Here is a 24044-nt window from a genome sequence, read left to right as displayed (position 1 = left end):
CAGCAAAAGGAATATGAATATATATATATATATATAATATGAGGACAAATAAATGTTAAAAAAGAACTTTCAATAAAGTTAGCTGCTGCCGCCGCTGTTAAGTCACTTCAGTCACGTCTGACTCTGCTCAACCCCACAGATGGCAGCCCACTGGGCTCCTCTGTCCCTGGGATTCTCTAGGCAAGAATACTGGAGTGGGTTGCCATTTCCCTTCTCCAACGCATGTATGCATGCTAAGTCGCTTCAGTCGTGTCTGACTCTATGCAACCCTATGGACAGCAGCCCACCAGGCTCCTCTGTCCATGGGATTCTCTAGGCAAGAACACTGGAGTGGCTTGCCATTTCCTTCTCCTATGAAGAGAGCTATCTGGGATCAAGTAACCCATCCCAATACAGGTATCATAAATTTTAAACATAAATGTATGTATGCATGTAGGTATGTGTGTGTGACCTTTGGTATAAAAACAAAACCAAAGGCAGACATTCTACTTTCAAGCTAAAAAAATGCTACTGGGTTCTTTAATATCCCTCTCCAAAGGCTGTGCTTTAGCTTGAGGTCTGAACTGGGTAAATTCAGGCTTGATCTGCTACATTTAGGGTCTTTAAGGACCACAAGCTGGAGCCTAGGTATTAATCATATATAGAAATTCAAGAAACTCAGACCTTGGGAAATGGATATCAGAGGGAAATCAAAACAAAAAAAACGCTACTTAATGATAAAAATTTTTAAAGAGTTGTCAAATTGCATACGCTTTGTTCTTCTTTAAGTATGATCTTCAAATAGTTTGGAGGGAATTGGAGGAAATTATGTTTCCAACACAACAGCAGAAACTGGGCATAGGATGCATTGTTTTCCTCCCTTGAAGTACAATGATGTGCAGTGGCAGAAGCAGCAGCTACAAAAATGATCATCAGCTCCCCAAGAAAACCTGAGCACTGGATGTCACATTTGTACTGAGTGGGACAGCACAGTGACTGCCCGGTAGCCTATTACCTATTTGTGGCCATCAACACTTCCATTCTAGATGGTGATACCAGAGGTTCATTACTGATTTTGTGAGAGGAGGCTGTGGAATCGGTCCATTTTAAAATTGTGTGGTGAATCTTTTTTGCATCAGTGTACTCAGCTTAGGAAGAATTCCAGAGAAAAGCCCCAAATATCATTTACCTTGGAGCTTTCCAGGTGGCGCTAATGGTAAAAGGAATCTGCCTGCCAGTGCAGGAGACTAGATGTAAGAGATTTGGGTTTGATTCCTGGGTCAGGAAGATCCCCTAGAGGAGGGCATGGCAACCAACTCCAGTATTTTTTGCCTGGAGAAGCCCATGGACAGAGGAGCCTGGCAGACTCCAGTCCACAAGGTTGCAAAGAGTCAAACATGACTGAAGCTACTTAGCATGCACATCATTTACCTTGTTCTAACAATGCTGCTCTTAGAAATGCAAGCTATGATTTATGTCGGAGAGTGTTTTGCCTATGTTCTCCTCTAGGAGATTTATAGTTTCCGGTCTTACATTTAGATCTTTAATCCATTTTGAGTTTATTTTTGTGTGCGGTGTTAGAAAGTGATCTAGTTTCATTCTTTTACAAGTTGTTGACCAGTTTTCCCAGCACCACTTGTTAAAGAGATTGTCTTTTCTCCATTGTATATTCTTGCCTCCTTTGTCAAAGATAAGGTGTCCATAGGTTTGTGGATTTATCTCTGGGCTTTCTATTTTGTTCCATTGATTTATATTTCTGTCTTTGTGCCAGTACCATACTGTCTTGATGACTGTGTCTTTGTAGTAGAGCCTGAAGTCAGGCAGGTTGATTCCTCCAGTTCCATTCTTCTTTCTCAAGATTGCTTTGGCTATTCGAGGTTTTTTGTATTTCCATACAAATCTTGAAATTATTTGTTCTAGTTCTGTGAAAAATATCGCTGGTACCTTGATAGGGATTGCATTGAATTTGTAAATTGCTTTGGGTAGTATACTCATTTTCACTATATTGATTTTCTGATCCATGAACATGGTATATTTCTCCATCTATTAGTGTCCTCTTTGATTTCTTTCATCAGTGTTTTATAGTTTTCTATATATAGGTCTTTAGTTTCTTTAGGTAGATATATTCCTAAGTATTTTATTCTTTTCGTTGCAATGGTGAATGGAATTGTTTCCTTAATTTCTTTTTCTACTTTCTCATTATTAGTGTATAGGAATGCAAGGGATTTCTGTGTGTTGATTTTATATCCTGAAACTTTACTATATTCATTGATTAGCTCTAGTAATTTTCAGGTGGAGTCTTTAGGGTTTTCTATGTGGAGGATCACGTCATCTGCAAACAGTGAGAGTTTTACTTCTTCTTTTCCTATTTGGATTCCTTTTATTTCTTTTTCTGCTCTGATAAACAAATGGGATCTAATTAAAATTAAAAGCTTCAGCACAACAAAGGAAAATGTAAGCAAGGTGAAAAGACAGCCTTTTGAATGGGAGAAAATAATAGCAAATGAAACAACTGACAAACAACTAATCTCAAAAACATACAAGCAACTTATGCAGCTCAATTCCAGAAAAATAAACGACCCAATTAAAAAATGGGCCAAAGAACTAAATAGACATTTCTCCAAAGAAGACATACGGATGGCTAACAAACACATGAAAAGATGCTCAACATCACTCATTATTAGAGAAATGCAAATCAAAACCACAGTGAGGTACCACTTCACACCAGTCAGAATGGCTGCAATCCAAAAATCTGCAAGCAATAAATGCTGGAGAGGGTGTGAAGAAAAGGGAACCCTCCTACACTGTTGGTGGGAATGCAAACTAGTACAACCACTATGGAGAACAGTGTGGAGATTCCTCAAAAAATTGCAAATAGAACAGCCTTCTGACCCAGCAATCCCACTTCTGGGCATACACACCGAGGAAACCAGAACTGAAAGAGACACATGTACCCCAATGTTCATTGCAGCACTGTTTATAATAGCTAGGATATGGAAACAACCTAGATGTCCATCAGCAGATGAATGGATAAGAAAGCTGTGGTACATATACACAATTATTACTCAGCTGTTAAAAAGAATACATTTGAATCAATTCTGATGAGATGGATGAAACTGGAGCCGATTATACAGAGTGAAGTAAGCCAGAAAGAAAAACACCAATACAGTATACTAACACATATATATGGAATTTAGAAAGATGGCAATGATGACCCTGTATGCAAGATAGCAAAACAGACACAGATGTGTATAGCAGACTTTTGGACTCAGAGGGAGAGGGAGAGGGTGGGATGATTTGGGAGAATGGTATTGAAACATGTATACTATCATGTAAGAATCGAATTGCCAGTCTATGTCCGATGCAGGACACAGCATGCTTGGGGCTGGTGCACGGGGATGACCCAGAGAGATATTACGGGGAGGCAGGTGGGAGGGGGGTTCATGTTTGGGAACGCATGTACACCCGTGGTGGATTCATGTCAATGTATGGCAAAACCAATACAGTATTGTAAAGTAAAATAAAGTAAAAAAAAAAAAAAGAAAGAAAGAAAGAAAAGAAATGCAAGCTAAAGCGATGTCAATTAACCACAGAGCTCCAAAGGGGACAGGGGCCATGGACAGTGATCAGGTTTCTGGGCAAGGAATCCAGATGCTTGACTGTGGTCCCAGCCCTGACAACAGCTCTGTCTTGCTGGTGTACATGTCTCATATAGCTCTCCTGGTTGTAAGCTTCCTTAGGAAGTGACATATTTGTGCTATTCCAAAAAATCCTGAGAAAGCTCTAGTTACTTCTTTTCCAAGCTTTGGTCTTCTATGACTTGGTGAAGAGATTGCCTCTCCTCTCCCTTGCTTTTACACTGTGTGTACACGTGTGCTCAGTTGTGTCCAACTCTTTGTGACCCATAGACTGCAGCAGGCTAGGCTCCTCTGTCCATGGAACTCTCCAGCCAAGAATACTGGGACGGATTGTCATGCCCTCCTCCAGGGGATCTTCCCGACCGGGGATTGAATCTGCATCTCCTGCATTGGCAGGCTGATTCTTTAGCACTGAGCCACCTGGGAAGCTCCCACTTTACATTATGCTGGCATTAATTAGTACACTGCTTGTGTTACTTTCCTAGGGCTGCTGTAAAACAAGTCACCACAAACTTGGTGGCAAAAAACAAAATAAATCTAGTTTCTTATGTCTCTGGAGGCCAGATAGACAAGTCAGCATTACTGGGATGAAGTGAAGGCTTTGACAGGGCTGCACTATTTGGAGGCTCTAGGGAAGATCCATTCCTTCCATCTTCAAGTCTGTGGTGGCTGCCAGCACTCCCTGGCTGATGGCCTGTCACTCAAGTGTCTTCAAATCTTTCTGTTCCACCTTCATATTGTTTCTCGTGTGTGTGTGTGTGTGTGTGTGTGTGTGTGTGTGTGTGTGGTGTGAAGTTTCCCTCTGCTTCTATAAGGATACTATGATGGAATTTAGGGTCCAAATCAATAATTCAGTGTAAGACCCTTCAACTTAATTACATCTTCAAAGGCCCTTTCTCCAAATAAGGTAACACTTGCAGGCTCCAGGGACCAGGAAGTGGATATCGTGGAGGCTAGTTTTTAGCTACTACATGACTACCTTCAGGGTCAACCTCCAGTCCCCAGAGCTCAGCCTGTATCACTTGGAATTCCTCTGTTGAGGCTCTTCCTGTGTCTACAAGGCTCCAGCCTCAGCTCATCTCCTGTCCATCAGCCTCTGGACTCTGACCCCAGTATCCGTCTCCTTCTAGCACTGGTTGTGTCTTATAGGATGACCTTCAGCTAGAAAATTCTGGTAGTTAGAGTGCAGAGATAGGTAAAGATTACCACCCTTATGGGAACTGAATTCTGAAAGTAGTGAGGCCAAGACTTTAGTTACAGGTGAATAAGAAAATGTCAGATATGGACTGATGACTCTTCTCAAACAGAGAGTGGCTACAAAGTCCACTGTCTTCTCTGACTATGCTGCTTTTCTGGACACAGCTAATATCCCCATCTCTCTCTTGGTCTCAGCAGGTGAGCACCTGCATCACATCTTTTGGTGCCCACCAACCTAGCACAAGGCTTGCCTGTCTTTGAGGGGTCTTCTGTATGTCAACCCACTGCAGCCTTACAGCTAGTTAGCCTTGAGTTTTAGGAGCTCTGCCTGGAGCCAGGTACCAGAGATGTAGCTTTTATTATATCACAAAATCACAGTGCTCAGTACATGTAACTGTAACATGGTTATCATTGCCATCGTACCTCTCGTGGGAAATAATGAATGTTTAACAAAGATTTGCCAGTAATATTAAGGAAGGCCCAGGTAGTCTAAATAAAATAATAAAAATGTCCCTGAATCCTAGGGCCAAAGTTAGACTCAGGAACTAAACAGCTGTGGTTTTAAGAAGATAGCCACTCACCAGAAAGGATGGCATTGAAAAGTGAGGCAAGCGTCCCAGGGTGTGTGTGGTGGTTGGCAGCTGGTGAGGGCAAAGGGAAGTGGCTGGTGAGAGTCATTGACTTTGATGGAGATAAATATGATGGAAGCACGTAAACTCCACAAAGGGATAGGCTATTGACTAGATAAGGCAAGTGATAAGAAAGATTCCTCTTTCAAGGCTCATTCTTCCCTGAGAAGGATCTATAGAAACTGCAATGATTACATACGAAACCTAGTGGGGCCTGATCCTCCCAAGTCCCTAGTTCTTCCCAGTGAAAGAGTTATGGGAGGGAATTCCCTGGTGGTCCAGTGGTTAAGACTTCACCTTCCAGTGTAGAGGGTGTGCGTTCAAACCCTGCTTGCAGAACTAAGATCCCACATGCCTTGTGGCCAAAAATCCAAAACCTAACAAAGGCAACATTGTAACAAACTCAATAAAGACATCAGGGCAGAGCCACAGCGAGGATAGAGGACAGTGGTACCTCTGTCCTCTCTCGATGGAGATGGGGTCCAGCTCTGAACCTCACAGACCACCTTCCATCCAGAAAGAAACCCCAGAACTGGACAGAGAATCAACCTGACTCTGAGATGAGAACACCCTGGCCTCTGGGACCTCCCTGCCTGAGACCAGAAGAAACTGATGCTGTCTGCCTTAGCTGAGCTGTCTAGATGCTTCTTTTTGACCTGGTTACTTGGCATTTATCCCATTCTTTCAGCTCTTCTTTAGAATTCTGCCTGTCACTCGGTAGATTTTTTATGCCAACCAGTCCCCTCCTGTTAAACTAAACTCTTCTTAATGTGTCTTCTTGGGACTGGAATGAATGCCTGACGGGATCTGCAAATGAAATACATCTCTGTTTATGGACACAAGGGAATGAAAACACTCCCCACAATTAATTCTTTCTTTCCTTCCCTCCCTTCTTTTTTCTTTTTCTTCCTCTCCCCTACCCCTCTTTCTCTCTTTAACAAATGTCCCTCATAATAACATCCCAGCTGCCTTCTATAAGCTTGATTCTATATGATTCAGAGCAGGTGAATACCTCTATTAACAGCAATTCTCAACCAAGGGTGATTTTTCCCCCAGAAGAGATTTGGCAAAGTTTGGAGACATTTATGGTTGTTACAACCTGGATGGGGAAGATGAAATGCTACAAACTTCTAAATGGACACAAGGCCAGGGATGCTGCTAAACATGTGACAGCCCCCAACAACAAAGAATTATCCAGCCCCAAATATCAACAGTGCTGAGATTGAACAAGCCTGATATATAAGCCTACTTTTCAAGGCAGTGGTCCAAAAGTGTCAGCATATTCTCCATAAGCTACTATTGCACTGGTTGGTAAAGTGCTCCTGGAAAAGCCAAACCAATTAGCTAAAGAATTTTAGGATGATCTACACACCATTCTGTTCAACAGTGCTTTGGGACTTAAGTCTTACCAAATAATTAAACATAGATCACACGAGCTTTGTAAGAAATACTGTGCTCTGGGGAGAAAACGTTCCCCACTCACACCTTGTCACAGGTTCTAATAGCATAGCCACAGAAACCTGTGACAGCTTGCGTATATTTATTCTAATAATGAAGCCACTCAGCCCTCCTGTATCACTGAGCCCTTGATTACTATGAAATCAGACACCATGGTAGGCAGACACACAGAGCTTGAGCTGTTACCAACAGTTACCTGGGTGGACAATCCTTTTCATGACACTTCTTCTGTCTCCCATTGGGTTGTGTTTCTGGGTCACAGAACGTAGCTTTCACTATCCCACGACCCTTCTTCACGCAATGGGCAGTCTGACGGCGGATACCTGGGGGTTTAACAGAAAGGTTCACATATATTAAACCCGAGCTCACATTCTTAGTGTTGGATGAGGCCCCTGATCATGCCTGTAACTGATGAGAAAGTTGTCCATAAAGTATTTGGTCTTTATTTTCTTAAAGATTTTTTTTTTGATGTGGACCATTTTTTAAAAGTCTTTATTGAATTTGTTACATTACTACTTCTGTTCTATGGTTTGGCCTTTTAGCCATGAAGCATGTGGAATCTTAGTTCTCCAACCAGGGATCAAATCCACATCTCCCACATTAGAAGGTGAAGTCTCAATCAGTGGACCACCAGGGAAGTCCAGAGTATTCGGTTTTTAAAATAGGAATGGGGACCTCTTTAAGTCTGCTCATGCTGCTGAATGCAATGGGTGAAAAATATCTTCCTAAGTAAGGACCACAGATGATATAGGCAAATTAATATGTAATCTAGTATACAGATTCCACTCTAGCTGTGGAGACAAGACTAACATACATATGCCAAATAAAATACAAAGTGAGATTTAAATACTGAAAGCAGATGCTATCACCAGCTGTTGCAACACAATCAGACTTATTTAGTTTAATAAAAGAAGAGAGGAATGGGAGCTTGGGGCTTGTAAACTCCGAAAAACAGGAATAAAATTTAAAATAATGTTGTGAAGTTGAGAGGTTATGTTTTTTAAAGTAGAGGGTTCTGACAGCAGGGATCGAAAATACTGTTGCCTTTGACACCAGGTTAGTAAGTAAGAAAGAGAAGCACATAGAAATAGCTGGGTCTGCAGGTGAACACAGCCTACATCGGGGCTGTTTTTGACTTTGGATATAGAATAATAGTTGGGTTTGATCCCTGGGTCAGGAAGACACCTGGAGAAGGGAATCGCTACCCACTGCAGTATTCTTGCCTGGAAAATTCCTTGGACAGAGGAGCCTGGCAGGCTCCCTGGGAGCGCAAAGAGTTGCATGCTAATGAGTGACTCCTTTCCCAATCTGGAAGCAGTCTGTTGTTCCAAATATGGACTGGTTCCAAATTTGGAAAGGAGTAGGTCAAGGCTGTATATTGTCACCTTGCTTATTTAACTTATATGCAGAGTACATCAAGCGAAATGCTGGGCTGGATGAAGCACAAGCTGGAATCAAGATTGCTGGGAGAAATATCAATAACCTCAGATATGCAGATGATACCACCCTTACGACAGAAAGTGAAGAGGAACTAAAAAGCCTCCTGATGAAAGCGAAAGAGGAGAGTGCAAAAGCTGGCTTAAAACTCAGCACTCAAAAAACAAAAGATCATGGCGTCCTGTTTCATCACTTCATGGTAAATAGATGGGGAAACAATGGCAACAGTGAGAGACTTTATATTTTGGGTTCCAAAAGTTCCAGGAGTTGGTGATGGACAGGGAAGCCTGGCATGCTGCAGTTCATGGGGTCACAAAGAGTTGGACGTGACTAAGAGACTCAACTGAACTGAGTGACTAACACTAACTAACCGAGTAATAATTAACCCATGTAGTGCTTGCCTTGCCCAGGGCACTATTCAGACTTGTATGTGTTTCTGTGTGTGTGTGACTACCTATGTCCCAGACAAATATATACACATATATAAGTGTAAGTGTGTGTATGTATAACATAACACCTATTATCTACTATGATGTATAATAATTAAAACCTCACAACCCAATGAGGTCAACACTATTACTATTGCTACCTGACAGATGAGATAACAGGGCACAGTGAAGTCATACAGGTTAAGAAGGGAAAAGAAAGGACCACTGGCTTTAATAGCTAGGACATCATTGGCAAGAGAATGTAGAGGAGTGGCCAGACGTCATGGGTTAAGAGGTGAGGGTAGGTAGGAAGAGTGTCATCATCTCTCCTGAGAGGGCCAATGATTCCATGCAAAATAGGAAAGGCTGGGTGGGAAGACTGAAGATGGAGGCCCCAGGCAAGAGAGCAATTGGCCAGCACAGAGACGGACACTCTGAGCTCTCAGGGCATCTGGGCCTCGAGTGGGCTCACTGGTGAAGCCTATAGTTTGAAGGGCCACATGTGCACCAATAAGCTAGTCACCTTGCTTTAGTGCCAATGACATGAAGGGATTCCCCATATCCACAATGCTGGCAGGACCCAAACTGGGGAGCTCCCCTACCATGCACTGCCTCACATACCCTTATATGGACTCATGCCAATATCTGGGGCTAGCCTGCATATTCATATGCCAGAGATTGTATCTCAGATGAGACAGTTGGATGGCATCACTGACTCAATGGACATGAGTTTGAGCAAAATTCAGGAGATGGTGAAGGGCAGGAAGCCTGGTGTGCTTCAATCCATGGGGTCCCAAAGAGTCAGACATGATTGAGCAACTGAACAACAACAAATTCAAAAATGTCAGAGGGAAATGCAAAACAGTAAGTGAAGACTTTAAAATGAATCAACAGTATTTTATTCACTCAGTTCAGTTCACTCACTCAGTCATGTCCAACTCTGTGCAACACCATGGTCTGCAGCATGCCAGGCTTCCCTGTCCATCACCAACTCCTGCAGCTTGCTCAAACTCATGTCTATCAAGTCGGTGATGCCATCCAATCATCTCAGCCTCTGTTGTCCCCTGCTCCTGCCTTCAATTTTCCCCAGCATCAGGGTCTTTTCCAATAAGTTAGCTCTTTGCATCAGGTGGCCAAAGGATTGGAGTTTCAGCTTCAGCATCAGTTCTTCCAATGAATATTCAGGACTGATTTCCTTTTGGATTGACTGGTTTATCTCCTTGCAGTCCAAGGGACTCTTAAGAATCTTCTCCAACACCAGTTAAAAAAGCATCAATTTTTCGGCACTCAACTTTTTTTATGGTCTAACTCTCACATCTATACATGACTACCGGAGAAACCACAGCTTTGACTAGATGGACCTTTGTCAGCAAAGTGATATCTCTGCTTTTCAATACACTGTTTAGGTTTGTCATAGCTTTTCTTCCAAGGAGCAAGCTTCTTTTAACTTCATGGCTACAGTCACCATCTGCAGTGATTTTGGAGCCCAAGAAAATAAAGGCTGTCACTGTTTCCACTGTTTCCCCATCTATTTGCCTTGAAGTGATGGGACTGGATCCTAGCTTTCTGAATGTTGAGGGTTTTTTAAATATATAAATTTATTTATTTTAATTGGAAGTTAATTACTTTACAATATTGTGTTGGTTTTGCCATACATCAACATGAATCCGCCACAGGTATACACATGTTCCCCATCCTGAACCCCCCTCCCTCCTCCTTCCCTGTACCATCCCTCATGAATGTTGAGTTTTAAGCTAGCTTTTTTACTCTTCTCTTTCACTTTTATCAAGAGGCTCTTTAGTTCCTCTTTTATTGTTTAGTTCCTGATTTTATTGTTAAATCAACACTGTTTAGTTCTGTTTAAGGAGAAGGAAATGGTATTCTTGCCTAGAGAATCCTGTGTACAGAGAAGCCTGGTGGGCTGCTGTCCATAGGGTCGCATAGAGTCAGACATGACTGAAGCAACTTAGCATGCATGCATGCATTGGAGAAGGAAATGGCAACCCGCTCCAGTATTCTTGCCTGGAGAATCCCAGGGACAGAGGAGCCTGGTGGGCTGCCATCTATGGAGTCGCACAGAGTCGGACAAGACTGAAGCGACTTAGCAGCAGCAGCAGTTCTATTTAAGGAGACAGGTAACCTTTCAACCACTCAGGCTTTCTCAGATGATAGACTATGTGCTCTTTGTTTTTTTGTCATATAAACAAAGTACTACCAACAGCTTGAAGCAACACTATAAAAGAAACTTTTATGGAATAATGACTGAATCATTGTCTGGAAAGACACACCTGTAGAGAAGTCTTATATAATATGAGTGGAGTGGAGATTGCAATGACTGAATCCAGAAAAACTGACATGGAATCTGCCATTATAGAAGAGAAAAAAAGGAAAAAGCTTAGATCTTAGAAGTTTCAGTAAAACATTGGATAGTTTGGCAAATTCTTGATGTCAAAACATAAAAGGCAACTGTTAGATGACTCTCATAGATTGGAAATATCCCCTGACAAAAGGCTTGTTTCTGTGCATTAAGAGCAAAGATAAGTCAGTGCTTCTCACTCCAGAAGTAGTAGGAGGGCACAGACATTACAAACAGTCTCCACCAGAAAGTTAATAACATTTCATGAGTCAATCTGCTAGACCAGCAGCCGGATGAGTGGATGAATGGGCCGAGTGCATGGGGGGAAATAAACAACGTGTCAGAGTCTCTCTGTTGAAATTAATGGTCATTGTTGTTGCTGTTCAGTTGCTCAGTCATGTCTGACTCTTTGTGACCCCATGGACTGCAGTATGCCGGGCTTCCCTGTCCTTCACCATCTCCTGCAGCTTGCTCAAACTCCTGTCTATTAAGTTGGTGATGCCATCCAACCATCTCATCCTCTGTAATCCCCTTCTCCTCCTGCCTTCAATCTTTCCCAGCATCAGGGTCTTTTCTAATAAGCTAGCTCTTTGCATCAGGTGGCCAAAGTATTGGAGCTTCAACTTCAGCATCAGTCCTTCCAAAGAATATTCAGGATTGACTGGTTTGAACTTACAGTCCAAGGGACTCTCAAGAGTCTTCTCCAATACCACAGACCACTAATCTCCTATTCTTCTAGCACTTGAGTTCTCACTTCATAGATACAAAGCTAAGCCCAAACCTTCCAGTGAGGGGCTTTGACTCAGTAGACTGATTTCTCCCAGGTTATAGGAACACAATACCTGGCCAGGTGCTTCTGACTCTACTCAGGTAGTTCTCTGTTCACTTCGTAAAATTTAATCTATAATTCCACCCCTTATCAAATTCTAGTTAAATAAATAAGACAAATAAAATCCAAGAGTCCTAGGTTCTAGTCTCTATTTTTCATTCTACTCATTGCTAGTTTAACTGCAACAAAATGAGAATAATGGCATTCAGACTGTTTAAGAGTGTGATGCTGAGCTAGTTTATTTCTGGGAGTGTCTTCTACTTTTATAATCTATAATCCATGAAGAGAAGATAAAGTTTAATCATGGAAAACAGTGGCTAATAAGTGAATTCTGGTTAATAAAATTTTACCATTAACTTGGAGAAGTTTGTTTCAACTGCCATCAGAATGTCTCCACATTGCTAGTTCTTATTGCCTTGGTGACAAGGTGTATTTTCCAAAGATGGCTGCAACAATAATCTCTCTTTTGGCATATTCTTTTCTAGTTGCCCTGACTTTGGACTGAATGCAGGAAAGAAGTTATGTGAGTTCAGAGGTGAGGTCATAAAAGACCATGTGGCTTCCCTCCAATTCTTTAGAATCTGTCACTCTCAAGACCCTCCACCTGCCATGGAGTAGGAAGTCCGCACCCTTGGAGAGACCAGGTATAGCTACTCCAGTTGACAGTCCCCAGTGAGTTATCCAGCCCAAGTGTCAATCATATGAGTTAAGAAGCCTCCAGATGATTCCAGCTCCTAGGCATTTGAATCATTCTTTGCCATCCAAGTCTTCCTAGCTGAGGTGTCAAACACTGTGGAGCTAAGGCATGCCATCCCCACTGTATCCTGTCTAAATTTCTGACCTACAGAATCCTACTTACGTGCATGCATGTTAAGTTGCTTCAATTGTGTCCGATTCTTTGTGACCACATGTACTGTAGTCCCCTAGGCTCCTCTGTCCATGGGATTCTCTAGGCAAGAATACTGGAGTGCACTGCCATGCCCTTCTCCAGGGGATCTTCCCAACTCAGGGACTGAACCTGAGTCTCTTAGATCTCCTGCATTGGTAGGTAGGTTCTTTACCAGTTCAATTTTATAGGTAAGAAGCCCAATCTTACCTATAGAGCATAGTAAAATGGTTGTTTTAGTACACTAAATTTAGGTTGCTATGTTATACAGCAATAGTAACTGGAATAGTACTCAATATATGCTAGCTACCTTCTTTTCTTGAGTCAAGACCCAGAGCTACCAATGAGCTTGGCTTGCTAGGAAACTCACCACTACTGATTTTATTGACTTTTCATTTCATCCTCTCCTGTGTTTTCTGTTTCATTCCTTTTTTTTTTTTTTTTTTTTTGGTTTTCACTCCAGATCCACTCTGCAGAAGCTGATACTATGGATTGCTGTGGCTTCCAATTAGATTTGGGGAATGGAGACACTGTTTTTTTGGATAACTGCTCCTTCTTTTACTTCTTTAGGCCTAGGATATTAGCTTTGTTCCCTCCATCCTCTACTATTAATGGATGGACAGAGGTAATGAATTACTTTTCTTGGCTTCCCTAAGCCCTATACACACCTTTGAAAGTAGTCAAGGTATTCTGTTTGGGTGTGCAGGGCACCCTGACTGATAACGTCTCCACTGTAATAAAAAACTCAAACCATTAATTATAAGTGGCATAGTCATTAATCAACTCTGTATACCAACTGCTGAAACAACAGAATCTTTCTCTGACATAGGATACCTCTTTGTGGAGGGGGTCAGAATCAGTCATCATTTTAAGAGTAGTGATCATGATGTAACACTGCAAATGCAGAAAGTGTAACAGATTAGGTTGAACCTATGTGACCCTGACCTTTTCCTGTAGTTCAAAAAAGAAAAATGATCTTGGCTTTTAAATCTGGCTTGCCTTTTGACCCTTTAACTTACACACTGAACACAGCCTGCAAAGAAATTCTAAGTAATTAAGGTGCCAATCAACATGTTGGCCCATGATGTATGATCTTTTTAATGTGTTGTTGGATTCTGATTGCTAGAATTTAGTTAAGGATTTTTGCATCTATGTTCATCAGTGATATTGGCTTGTAGTTTTCTTTCTTTGTGGCATCTTTGTCAACACATTAAAAAGATCATACATCATGACCAAATGGGCTTTATCTCAGGGATGCAAGGATTCAATACCCGCAAATCAATGTAATACACCACATTAACAAACTGAAAAATAAAAGCCGTATGATTATCTCAATAGATGCAGAGAAAGTCTTTGACAAAATTCAATATCCATTTATGTTAAAAACTCTCCAGAAAGCAGTAATAGAAGGAACATTCCTCAACATAATAAAAGCTATATATGACAAACCCACACCAAACACTATCCTCAATGGTGAAAAATTGAAAGCATTTCCCCTAAAGTCAGGAACAAAACAAGGGTGCCCACTCTCACCACTACTATTCAACATAGTTTTGGAAGTTTTGGCCACAGCAATCAGAGCAGAAAAAGAAATAAAAGGAATCCAAATTGGAAAAGAAGAAGTAAAACTCTCACTGTTTGCAGATGACATGATCCTCTACATAGAACACCCTAAGGACTCCACCCGAAAATTTCTAGAGCGAATCAATAAATATAGCAAAGTTGCAGGATATAAAATCAACACACAGAAACCTCTTTCATTCCTATACACTAATAATGAGAAAATAGAAAGAGAAATTAAGGAAACAATTCAATTCACCATTGCAACGAAAAGAAGAAAATACTTTAGGAATATATCTACCTAAAGAAACTAAAGACCTATATATAGAAAACTATAAAACACTGGTGAAAGAAATCAAAGAGGACACTAATAGATGGAGAAATATACCATGTTCATGGATTGGAAGAATCAATATAGTGAAAATGAGTATACTACTCAAAGCAATCTATAGATTCAATGCAATCCCTATTAAGCTACCAACAGTATTTTACACAGAGCTAGAACAAATAATTTCACAATTTGTATGGAAATACAAAAAATTGCAAATAGCCAAAGCAATCTTGAGAAAGAAGAATGGAACTGGAGGAATCAACCTGCCTCACTTCAGGCTCTACTACAAAGACACAGTCATCAAGACAGTATGGTACTGGCACAAAGACAGAAATATAGACCAATGGAGCAAAATAGAAAGCCCAGAGATAAATCCACACACATATGGACACCTTATCTTCGACAAAGGAGGCAAGAATATACAGTGGAGAAAAGACAATCTCTTTAACAAGTGGTGCTAGAAAAAACTGGTCAACCACTTGTAAAAGAATGAAACTAGATCACTTTCTAACACCATACACAAAAATAAACTCAAAATGGATTAAAGATCTAAATGTCTAATACCAGAAACTATAAAACTCCTAGAGGAGAACATAGGCAAAGCACTCACCAACATAACTCACAGCAGGATCCTCTATGACCCATCTCTCAGAATATTGGAAATAAAAGCAAAAATAAACAAATGGGACCTAATTAAAATTAAAAGCTTCTGCACAAAAAAGGAAAATATAAGCAAGGTGAAAAGACAGCCTTTAGACTGGGAGAAAATAATAGCAAATGAAGCAACTGACAAACAACTAATCTCAAAAATATACAAGCAACTTATGCAGCTCAATTCCAGAAAAATAAATGAGCCAATCAAAAAACGGGCCAAAGAATTAAAAAGACATTTCTTCAAAGTAGACATACAGATAGATGGCTAACAAACACATGAAAAGATGCTCAACATCACTCATTATCAGAGAAATGCAAATCAAAACCACAATGAGGTACCATTTCACACCAGTCAGAATGGCTGCAATCCAAAAGTCTACAAGCAATAAATGCTGGAAAGGGTGTAGAGAAAAGGGAACCCTCTTACACTGTTGGTGGAAATGCAAACTAGTACAGCCACTATGGAAAACAGTGTGGAGATTCCTTAAAAAACTAGAATAGAATTGCCTTATGACCCAGCAATCCCACTGCTGAGCATACAAACTGAGGAAACCAGAATTGAAAGAGACATGTGTACCCCAATGTTCTTTGCAGCACTATATATAATAGCCAGGACATGGAAGCAACCTAGATGTCCATCAGCAGATGAATGGATAAGAAAGCTGTGGTACATATACACAATGGAGTATTACTCAGCCATTAAAAAGAATACATTTGAATCAGTTCTAATGAGGTAGATGAAATTGGAGCCTATTATACGGAGTGAAGTAAGCCAGAAAGAAAAACACCAACACAGTATACTAATGCATATGTATGGAATTTAGAAAGATGGTAACAATAACCCTGTGAGACAGCAAAAGATGTCTAGAACAGTCTTTGGACTCTGTGGGAGAGGGAGAGGGTAGGCTGATTTGGGAGAATGGCAATGAAACATGTATAATATCATATATGAAATGAATCACCAGTCCAGGTTTGATGCAGGATATAGGATGCTTGGGGCTGGTGCACTGGGATGACCCAGAGGGATGGTACAGGGAGGGAAGTGGGAGGGGTTTCAGGATGGGGAACACGTGTATACCCATGGCGGATTCATGTTGATGTATGGCAAAACCAATACAATATTGTAAAGTAATCAAACTCCAATTAAAATAAATAAGTAAAAAAAGATGTTGACCCACAACTAAGTTAACTGATTATCTATAAGTATTTACTTGAAAGGGGCAGTAAGTGGAAATCAATCACATTCTAAATAGACAAGAATCAAACCCAAAGTTTTAAAGAGGAATATGAGTCACTGTCTCCACATATAGAAATGAGAATGTCACCATGAAGCTGTAAAGATATAGTAAACTTTTTTAGACACTGGTAGGGAGCAGAGAACGTCATGAGAAACACTGGACTGGAAGAAACACAAGCTGGAATCAGGATTGTAGAGAGAAATATCAATAACCTCAGATATGCAGATGACACCACCCTTATGGCAGAAAGTGAAGAGGAACTAAAAAACCTCTTGATGAAAGTGAAAAAGGAGAGTGAAAAAGTTGGCTTAAAGCTCAACATTCAGAAAACAAAGATCATGGCATCCGGTTCCATCACTTCATGGGAAATAGATGGGGAAACAGTGGAAACAGTGTCAGACTTTATTTTTCTGTGCTCCAAAATCACTGCAGATGGTGATTGCAGCCATGAAATTAAAAGACGCTTACTCCTTGGAAGAACAGTGATGACCAACCTAGATAGTATATTCAAAAGCAGAGACATTACTTTGCCGACTAAGGTCCGTCTAGTCAAGGCTATGGTTTTTCCTTTGGTCATGTATGGATGTGAGAGTTGGACTGTGAAGAAGGCTGAGCACTGAAGAATTGATGCTTTTGAACTGTGGTGTTGGAGAAGACTGTTGAGAGTCCATTGGACTGCAAGGAGATCCAACCAGTCCATTCTAAAGCAGATCAGCCTTGGGATTTCTTTGGAAGGAATGATGCTAAAGTTGAAACTCCACTACTTTGGCCACTTCATGTGAAGAGTTGACTCATTGGAAAAGACTCTGATGCTGGGAGGGATTGGGGGCAGAAGGAGAAGGGGATGACAGAGGAAGAGATGGCTGGATGGCATCACTGACTCGATAGACGTGAGTCTGAGTGAACTCCAGGAGTAGGTGATGGACAGGGAGGCCTGGTGTGCTGTGATTCATGGGGTCGCAAAGAGTCAGACATGACTGAGCGGCTGAACTGAACTGAACTGAGTGAGCGGTTGGGGCTTTCTTGAGGCTCAGAAGGTAAACAATTGACCTGCGATGTAAGAGACCTGGTTTGATCCCTGGGTCAGGAATATCCCCTGGAGAAGGGCATGAAACACAGTCCCATTTTCTTGCTGGAGAATTCCATGGACAGAGGAGCCTGGTGTGCTACAGTCCATGGGGTTGCAAAGAGTCGGACACAACTGAGTGAGTAACACACAGTGAGAGATTAATTAAGAACTTTTACTTTTAAAAAATTATCTTCATATACACTTGAACCTGATCATCTTGAGTGAAAATTTTCCCTTGATATAAAGAACAAGTTTCTTATGTCCAAAACCAAAACAAAATTAAACAGAACAATACAGTCCATCATATTCTCAATTCAATATTGAGATTGTAAAATAAAGGGAGACTGTTATATGGTTAACTTAGCACATAGAAGATTTTTCTGACTCAAAAATTTAATTTATGAGGGGATAAACTGAAGACTTAGCTTATTGTAATGATCTGTGGCAGAAAATGTAAGATTTCCTACTATTTTAACTTAAGATCAAAGATACTCAAGCACTGAATATTTAATCACAGAATCTGAAGGAGATTCAAAATACTGTATACCAAGTCTTTAAAATACTGACAAAGAACAAGATCCTTTTAAAAAAACCATTTGAGAGCAAGTTAAGCAGCTACAAGTTAAATTTTACACTAGCACACAATTGATAATTCTTCTAAAACTGGACATAGCCTTGAATTTAATATAAGATGAAAACAAACACTGCCACAATTCTCTTAAATAAACAGAAATAACATTTAACTTCATAGAAGATGGGAAGAATAGGAATTATATAACCATATGTCTTGTTGGCAAGTCCACCTAAATCTATCAACTTTCAATTTCAGTTCCCAATAAACATATATTTTGTATTTTCTGGCTCTTTGACTCCCTTTATCTCTGATTTCCTTGATCAGTGAATTCAGATCTATCCTTCATAATGAAAGTTCAGAACTTGAATCCCATCACTGCAAGAGCTCAAACACATTGATGTGTGTGTGTGTCTTCAACAACAACTACAATGTCAACATTAACATCACCCCCACTGGAATTAGAAATGGTTTTGAATCCTGCTTTTAACATGTATCAAATGATCTTGGGCAGTCTTTCTAACCTCTTCCAACCTCAGTTTCCTCATCCTCATGTTGATGAGAGTATGGTATAAGGTTGCTGTGAGGATATAAATGAGGCATACACTCTGATATATACATGATGTTTCTAAGATGATATCCCCTAAATCCTGGCACAGTGCTTAATGTATGTTAGGTCCCTGAGAAAAGGTTTTAACCTGAACGTGAAGTCTCTTTGTAACCCACTCACTAATCATGGGACATTATTTGCCTGTACAGCTCTGTTTTCTGAATGTTGTGAGGTCACAGTTGACTTCACACTCTGATACCAGGGAATAGAGCAAATCTAACTCATCCTGTCCTCATACTCCAATAATGTAAGCTTCTTTACTACAAACGGCAGGACCCTGATTTATACAATTGTTTCTCTAGCTCAAAAGGACATTGAAACTGACTTCAGTAAGTACAAATATTAATTGGATATCAACTAATGAGGTTTGATTTTATTATTATCCATTGCTGAAACTCACACTTGTCACAACACTGGTTAAGACTTAAGGCCAATAGTTTCCTCCTCCCTGAAATCCCAGTGAACTGATTACATATACTACTCTCATGGTCAGAAAGAAATTTTTAAAGAAATAAGTAAGTACATAAGATATGCTCAAATAGGAGCATTGCTGGTGCTTGAAGAATGCTTAAGGAATGAGGCAGGATCCATTTTCAAAACTTAGGATCAGGAAGTACTCTTTCCTGCTTGTAATTTCTCTTCTACACCTGCTATGTACACATCAGGCAAAGCACATGCTTAAAAAAGAGGCAGAGGCCAGAAATGTCTCACAAAATTCACAGGTTAACAAGAAAGCAGTCAGCCAGCAATTTCAGGGCACACTGAGCAAAGCCAGCCTTCAGAGAAACCAACTGAGAAATCCCCAGAAAGTGCATTATTAGGGAACCAAACTAAGGTCCTGGAAACAGGGGCTGCTGGCTACATGTGCTAAAAAAAAAAAAAAAGGGATGGGATGCAACAAAGATGACCAGTAGAATACAAGAACATTAGATTAGCCTCCTTGGAAAGGATTCTGGTTAAAAGTTCCATATGTAGGGAACTTGGAAGTTGCCACTCTGCTGTAATGACAAGTAAAAAACCTGGACAGACTGAAAAACCAACTATTCTTGAGCATGTGAGAGGAAAGGGTATAGGTCAAACTGCTATCTTCAAGACTTGAGACACAGACAGATGAATAGTCACAGATTCCCAACTTCCCAAAGCAGAGACTCATAAGTGGACCACCATGGGAACCTGAATTTCACCAACTAAACATTAAGAAAAGAGTAACTAAAGACCCTCTTGATGAAGGTGAAAGAGGACAGTGAAAAAGCTGGCTTAAAATTCAACATTCAAAAAACTAAGATCATGGCATCCAGTCCCATCACTTCATGGCAAATAGATGGGGAAACAATGGAAACAGTGATGGACTTTATTTTCTTGGGCTCTAAAATCACCACAAATGGTGGCTGCAGCCACGAAATTAAAAGATGCTTGCTCCTTGGAAGAAAAGCTCTGACAAACCTAGACAGCATATTAAAAAGCAGAGACACTACTTTGCCAACGAAAGCCATCTAGTCAAGGCCATGGTTTTTCCAGTAGTCATGTATGGATGTGAGAGTTGGACCATAAAGAAAGCTGAGTGCCGACGAATTGACGCTTTTCTAACTAACTGTGGCTTGGAGGAGACTCTTGAGAGTCCCTTGGACAGCAAGGAGATTAAACCGGTCAACACTAAAGGAAATCAATCCTGAATATTTGTTGGAAGGACTGATGCTGAAGCTGAAATTCCAATACTTTGGCCACCTGATGTGAAGAGCCAACTTACTGGAAAAGACTCTGATGCTGGGAAGGATTGAAGGCAGGAGGAGAGGGGAATGAGAGAGGACAAGATGGTTGGAGGGCATCACTGACTTAATGGACATGAGTTTGAGCAAGTTCTGGGAGATGGTGAAGGACAGGGAAGCCTGGTGTGCTGCAGTCCACAGGGCTGCAAAGAGTCGGACACGACTGAGGGACTGAACAACAACAGTGCCAGATACCAAACAACAGACCCAGGATACCCCACGATACCATGTCAGAAAAAAAATGCCAAAAAACTACTTCTAGGCATATCATTTTCAGATTATAGGAAAACAAAGACAAAGAAAAAATATTGTGAAACAAGCCAGAGGGAAAAAACACCTTACTCACAGAGGCACAAAGAAAAAACTGCATAAGACTTCTCAGAAATCTCATAAGCAAGAGGAGAGTGGAGTGAAATACTAAGAAGTGTTGAGAGAAAAAAAAATACAGCAACCTAGAATCGGGCACCCTGTGAAATTACCATTCAAAAGAGAAGCAGAAATACTTTTTCAGACAAACATAGGTGGAAGGAATTTGTTGCCAGTAGACCTGTGGGAAAGAAATGTTAAGAAAGAAGGAAAGCATTAAAAATCAGAAACTTGGATCTATATTAATAAAAAGGAAAAGCATTAAAGAAGCAATAAATGAAGGTTAAATAAAAACTTGCATTTTTAAAATCCTGAGCTGATCTAACAGAAAACAGTTTGTTAAAAATATTAATAATAATACCAACAATATATTGGTTATGATGCTTATGTGTATATGATACATATGGGCTTAGGTACATATACAAATGAAATGAATAACAGAAACGATACAACAGACAAGAGGCGGTAACTAGGATTATTTTGTTATTATAAGGTATTCTTACTGCCTATAAAGTGGTATAGTGCTATTAATATTTGAAAGTGGACTGGGATTACCAGTAAACATATATTGCTAATTCTAGGGCAAACACTAAAAAAAAAAAATTAGCTACTCTAGGCTAAGAGTTCTCACTAGGTCATTAGTAAAGGGCATCTAGAAAGTTATCAGATTTCTACTGTGTCCTGCTGCTGCTGCTGCTGCTAAGTTGCTTCAGTCGTGTCCGACTCTGTGCGACCTCATAGATGGCAGCCCACCAGGCTCCCCCGTCCCTGGGATTCTCTAGGCAAGAGTACTGGAGTGGGGTGCCATTGCCTTCTCCAATGCATGAAAGTGAAAAGTAAAAGTGAAATCATGCAGTCGTGTCCGACTCTCAGCGACCTCGTGGACTGCAGCCTACCAGGTTCCTCTGTCCATGGGATTTTCTAGGCAAGAGTACTGGAGTGGGGTGCCATTGCCTTCTCCACTACTGTGTACTACTAGTGGTTTATTTTATATATTTATGCATATGGTAAACTATATAATCCTTACTCCAGAGCATATATTTAAATCTGTCTCAATGAATCCTATTATTTTTATGAAGTCCTACATATTGAAACATGTATATATTGATATTTTGGGGGAGTTAATATCTGGACTTGGTTGATCCAACTTGACAATTACAGAGGACAAGGGGATTCCCTGTTGGCTCAGATGGTAAAAAATCTGCCTGCAATGCAGGAGACGTGTGTTCTATCCCTGGGTCGGGAAGTTAAAAGAAGGGAATGGCAACCCACTCCAGTATTCTTGCCTGGAGAACTCCATGGACAGAGGAGACTGGTGGGCTCAGTCCATGGGGTCACAAAGAGTTGGACAAAGTGAGTGACTAACACTTTCATTTTTTCAAAAATCCTACTTGACAACTAACAGAGGACAAAGTCAGATGGAATAGGACCAAGATAAGTGCGATTTAAAAAAGTAAATGAAGTATCTAACTCTGATTTTCTGTCTTCTAAGCATCACAATGGGCTTCCCAGGTGGCTCAGTGGTAAAGAATCTGCCTGCCAATGCAGGAGATGTGCATTTGATACTGGGTAGAGAAGATCGCCTGGAGGAGGGAATGGCAATCCAGTCCACTATTTTTGTCTGTAATGTCCTATGGACAAGGGAGCCCAGTCCTATAGTCCATGGAGTCCCAAAGAGCTGGACTAAACGACTTGAGCAAGCTCAATCACTATATGGTCACCTATCAGGATTAGAGAGAAATACTTGCCCTAATGTGTTATTTTACCCTTTATCAAGGATATGTGGACATATCCCAAATTAATGATTATTTTGAGCCTTCACAGCAATAAGGTCAAATAGACCCTGTAAGAACTAGTTTTAGTAACTGTAGGTATCTGTTCTACATGCATTTATTTCTAATGAACATGATCTAGTTTCTAAGGCAGTCTAGAACAGTTCTAGCAATCTCTAGGAGCTTCCCATGGTCTTTGGAATTGTCAGTATTCGCCTTTTCCTATCAGAACATGATGTTTCTTAAACAAAGGGACAATGATTATACTCCAGAGAGAATTCAGCCAAGCCAGATGATGTTCAGAGTGGGGCAGTGGGAAATGTTCTCCCTTTGGTGCAGGCCATTGTTGTACTTCTACACCTAAAAACACAGCATCGAGAAGACCACAGAGCACAGAACTGGCAAAGGTCACACTCTGAGATGATGACTCACTGTCTCACAGTAGTGCCATTGCTGTAAGTTTTTTACTAGACATAAGGCAATTTTGGTGAGAATGTATTACAACAAGAAGCTTCCTGCAGTACTGAGGTTAGAATAGGGCAAAACTATGGCTGTTTATCCAAGTCTAAGACCCAACCAGTAACGCTAAAGAAGCTGAAGTTGAACAGTTGGTTCTATGAAGACCTACAAGACCTTTTAGAACTTACACCCAAAAAAGATGTCCTTTTCATTATAGGGGACTGGAATGCAAAAGAAGGAAGTCAAGAAACATCTGGAGTAACAGGTAAGTTTGGCCTTGGAACACGGAATGAGCAGGGCAAAGGCTAATAGAATTCTGCCAAGAGAACACACTGGTCATAGCAAACACCTTCTTACAACACCACAAGAGAAGACTCTACACATGGATATCATCAGATGGTCAACACCAAAATCAGATTGATTATATTCTTTGCAGCCAAAGATGGAGAAGCTCTATTCAGTCAGCAAAAACAAGACTGGGAGCTGACTGTGGCTCAGATCATGAGCTCCTTAGTGCCAAATTCAGACTTAAATTGAAGAAAGTAGGGAAAACTTCCAGACCATTCAAGTACGACCTAAATCAAATTCCTTATGATTTTACAGTGGAAGTGAGAAATAGATTTAAGGCCTAGATCTGATAGATAGAGTGCCTGATGAACTATGGACGGAGGTTCGTGACACTGTACAGGAGACAGGGATCAAGACCATCCCCATGGAAAAGAAATGCAAAAAAGCAAAATGGCTGTCTGGGGAGGCCTTACAAATAGCTGTGAAAAGAAGGGAAGTGAAAAGCAAAGGAGAAAAGGAAAGA

At 40.7% G+C, this 24044-nt stretch overlaps 1 protein-coding gene across 1 annotated transcript in view; it reads right to left on the bottom strand.

The window, feature by feature from the left end:
* Positions 1-24044, bottom strand: part of ADAMTS12 (ADAM metallopeptidase with thrombospondin type 1 motif 12) — a 407364-nt gene that overhangs the window by 70818 nt on the left and 312502 nt on the right. Inside the window, exon 17 of the mRNA XM_069555948.1 lies at positions 7098-7224. Within this exon, the coding sequence (XP_069412049.1) occupies positions 7098-7224 (127 nt within the window). The remainder of the gene's footprint in view (positions 1-7097; positions 7225-24044) is intronic.

The sequence above is a fragment of the Ovis canadensis genome, chromosome 16, assembly GCF_042477335.2.
Source record: "Ovis canadensis isolate MfBH-ARS-UI-01 breed Bighorn chromosome 16, ARS-UI_OviCan_v2, whole genome shotgun sequence".
Classification (NCBI taxonomy): Eukaryota; Metazoa; Chordata; class Mammalia; order Artiodactyla; family Bovidae; genus Ovis; species Ovis canadensis.
This window is presented reverse-complemented; position numbering and strand designations above follow the sequence as displayed.